Raw genomic sequence first — 3,884 nt, 5'->3', positions numbered from 1 at the left:
AAAAAATAGGGGATTAACATCCAAGTTGGGGGTGGAGGAGGGGGGAGCTTGTCCGTTGCGTCTGTGTCCCCTCCTTGGGAGAGAACCCCAGATGTAAGCTGTTTTGGTCAGGAAGAGAGGGTTGAAATCCCATTGGGATGAGCCCCACCCCCATATGTGGCATTGATTGAGCCAGAATGTTCGGAGTGGGTTGGGGGAGCAGCAGCTCTGGCCCAGGGCTGGGGGCAGGCAAGCTAGCCAAAGACACAGGTGTGGTTTTGCTCTGAGAGTCTTATGACTGAGTTAATCCCTCCAGGATGTTCCACCCTAGATCCACAGCCTCCCAGGCGAACCAATCCTAGGATCTTGCCTTGGGCTCCACCAGCCTGGCACGTCTGCTCCTCCTGTACGGGCCTGGACTCACTTGGCCCCCTCCCTTGAAGATAACGGTAGAGATTCCAGGGTGATAGCATCCGGAAGGCCTCTACCGCAACCTGCCCCTCCCTGGCTTCACTCCACCTCCATTCTGTCTCGCACCTCTGCCGGCAGCCCTTTGTAAAGGGTGTCCTCCACCAGGAGCCCCGACTTCTTCAGTCCCCCACAGTTGCCAAGTTCTTCCGGCAGCGCCTCCAGCCGGTTGCCCTTGAGCTCCAGGCGGCTGAGGGCCCCGAGGGCCCCCACCTGGGGCGAGAGCTGGCTCAGGTTGTTGTAGCCGAGGAGCAGCGTCCGCAGCTTGCGGCAGAAGAAGAGCTCGTCGGGCAGAAGCTCCAGGGCATTGTAGGAGACAGCCAGGTGCTGCAGGTTCTGGAGGAGGCCCAGCTCGGCCGGCAGGGAGTGCAGCCCGTTATGGGAGACGTCCAGCAGGCGGAGGCCAGAGCACATGCCGAGCTGGGTGGGCAGTGTCTCCAGCTTGTTGTGGCTGAGATAGAGCTGCTCAAGGCCCCGGAGCTTCCGTACGTGCTCGGGGACATAGGCGATCTGGTTGTGCCACAGCCGGAGTGTGACCAGCTTGCGGCAGTGCTGGAAGCTGAGGATCTCCTCGATGGACCGCAGGTGGTTGTCCTTGAGGTCCAGTTCCTGTAGTGCGCTCAGGCTGAAGACGGCATGGGGGATGCGCTCCAGCCCGCAGGCCACCAGCTCCAGCTCCCGAAGCACCGCCAGCTTCTTGAGGCTGTTCAGTGCCAGCAGGCGGGCCCCGTCGTTGTGCAGGCTGAGCCGCTGCAGGTGACCGGCCACGTCGGTCACGCTGGCGGGCACTTTGCCGGCGTTGCTCCGCAGAGACAGCACCTTCAGCTGCTTCAGCTCCCGGAGGCTCTCGAGGGTCGCTGCCCGGGCCAGCTCCGGGGGGAAGACCCCCTCCAGGTGCAGCTCCTCCAGGCTGCGCAGCCCGAACACCCAGAGGGGCACCTCTCGGAGCTCCTCGCACTTGACCCGGATGACCTTCAGGTGGTCCCGCAGGAAGATCTGCGAGGAGAAGGGCAGCCTGGCCGGAGAGTGGAGCAGGCTGATCTCCTGCAGGTGCACCAGCTGCGAGAGGCCTGGGGGGAAGGTGACGTCACAGATGGCCTCCAGCCGCAGGGCCTCCACCTCGCTGAGCTCGAAGACCGTGTCGGGCAGCCCCGGGAGCATGCAGAGGGCCAGCTCGAGCCGGCCGCAGGCGTTGCGCTGCAGCTTCTGCCGCAGCTTCTCGGTCGTCCACTCGTGGTTGAGGTTGAGCTGCTTCAGGCGGCTCTCGCTGACCTCGGAGAGGAAGACAGCGAAGCGCTTGGAGTAGAGTGAGTCGTACTGGTCGATGAGGTGCAGCATGAAGGCGAAGTCGTTCTTGACGTCGGGGATGTCGCCCATGCCCGTCTCCTCCCGCACGGACCGGAAGGAGTACTCCTTGAGGGGCCGGTGGAAGAGCCAGAAGAGTGTGTAGAAGCAGATGATCCCGTAGACGCACACGAAGCAGATGTAGCAGAAAGCCAGCTTGGAGAAGAGGTGGGCCTTGGTGTGGCTGCAGCAGAAGCTGGCATAGCCCGTGACCTCCGAGGTGTCCACCGTACAGGCCACCAGGAAGCTGATCTTCCCCACGTAGACGAGGTTGTAGACCAGGATGGCCAAGAACTTGCAGACCTTGAGCACCGTCTGCCGGATGTACATGGTGTACAGGATGTCCCCCTCTTCCACGTGCATGCGGAATTTCTTGACCTTCTCAAACAGGGCTTTGGCCTGCTCACCCTCCTTTTTATCCAGCAGGGTGACAGCTGGTGGCTCCGTCACCACCTTCTCGGGCTCCGCCAGCATCTTCTCCTTCTCACCCTCACCTGCCTTCCCCGGTCCTGCCGCCGCTGCTGCCATGGTCACCGTTGCCCGCCCGGCGGCGGCAGGGTCCTTGTGGTTCTCCCCGGAGACCTCGGATAGGGCCCGCGTGGTCCACGGAGAGTCGAAACACTTGCCCAGGATAGAGATGAAGTGCTCGATCTTGGAGCTGGTGCCGGGGAACTTGAACCAGAAGCTGGTGCAGACCATGAAGTTGAGCGTGTGGATGACGACCAGGTAGGGGAAGTACTTGGCGTACCAGTGGAGGGCCGTCTCGTAGCAGAGCTGGTTAATGAAGCTGTATTGCTGCAGGTCCAAGTTGTTCCTGAGGCCGCTCAACTCCTGGAGGTCCCCCACATGCTCGGAGACCCCCCGCAGCAGCAGTTGCCGGCACGGGGCCTCTGATAAGTTCTCCCGGGGTCCGTGACTGGGCAGACAGATGATCTTGTCCTGTGTCACCTGGGGATGGGAGAGAGGGTGAAAGATGGTGAAGGATCTGGGGCGGCCTGGGAAGTTGTGGGGTGGGGGAGGAAGCAGGCTGAAGGCAAGAGGGGTTTCCATCAACCCCCAACTGTCCCCAGTTTGTTCCCCAGCTTTGGAAGAGTCAGTAAACCTCTGAGCGTCGGACTTTGTCTGAAAAAAAGGGCTGGGTTGGTTTGTGTCCTTCGAAAAGATGTTGAAGTCCTAACCCCCAAATACCTGTGAATGTTGCCTTGTTTGGAAATAGTCTTTGCAGAGCAGATGTAATCAAGTTAAGATGAGGTCATTGGGGGTGGGCCCTAACCCAATAGGACTCTGGCCTTATAAAAGGGAGAAATCTGGACACAGACTCACACAGACACACACACAGACACACAGACACACAGACACACACACACACACACACACACACACGGAAGATGCTTTGAAGATACAGGGAGAAGGTTATCTGTAAACCAAGGAATGCCTGAGGCCACCAGAGTCTAGAAGGGAGCCGTGGAACACATTCTCCCTCACAGCTTTCGGAAGGAACCAACCCTGTCAACACTTTGATTTCAGACTTCCAGTCTCCAGAACTAAGAGACGATAACGGAAGACTTCCGGAACTTCCCAGACCCCGCCCCTAGAGACCCCGCCCCTGCCCCGCCCCTTACCTGGAGGGTGCAGCCGAAGACCCCGATCATGAGCATAGCCACGGTGAGGTACTCGGCCAGCACGTCCCACCAAGGTTTGAGCACCTTGAAGTTGGGCTGGTGCTCCGCGAACTGCTTGAACTCCGCCACCGGAATCATCCCGCCTGTGGGAGAGCGGGAAGTGGAGGGTGCAGAGAGAGACCCTCAGGAAAGGGCGCCCGGTGCCGGGTCCCCAGAAGAGCCAGACACACGCATCTGCTCCCAATCCGCGCTCGGCCCTGCCAAACTCTGGCAGAACCCACAAGCTGTGCGCTTCCTTCCCCTCCCCCCACAGACCTCGCCTCCTTCCTGGAGCCGGGCAGCTACTCTCCTCACCACCTCTGCTCCCAGGGACCCCTGCCTCGGTCGGACTCTGCTTGCCCTCAGAGCTCAGGAGGGGCAGTCCACGGGGCCGCTGCCCCACAGCTTGCCCGTGTGGCCTTCTCCCGGGGC

The 3,884-nt window shown here is 60.8% G+C and overlaps 1 protein-coding gene across 1 annotated transcript; it reads right to left on the bottom strand.

Annotated features, from left to right (window-relative positions):
- Positions 1 to 489: 489 nt before the first annotated feature.
- Positions 490 to 3,551, bottom strand: LRRC8E (leucine rich repeat containing 8 VRAC subunit E; the record flags this gene model as incomplete). The annotated part of the gene is made up of 2 exons (XM_082835788.1): positions 490 to 2,739; positions 3,414 to 3,551. 2 exons carry the CDS (start codon positions 3,549 to 3,551, stop codon positions 490 to 492), a joined length of 2,388 nt encoding a protein of 795 aa, XP_082691914.1.
- Between the last annotated feature and the right edge of the window lie 333 nt (positions 3,552 to 3,884).

The sequence above is a fragment of the Leucopleurus acutus genome, assembly GCF_964270905.1.
Source record: "Leucopleurus acutus genome assembly, chromosome: 3".
Classification (NCBI taxonomy): Eukaryota; Metazoa; Chordata; class Mammalia; order Artiodactyla; family Delphinidae; genus Leucopleurus; species Leucopleurus acutus.
Note: the sequence above shows the minus strand (reverse complement) of the source record. Positions and strands in the feature narration are given on the sequence as shown.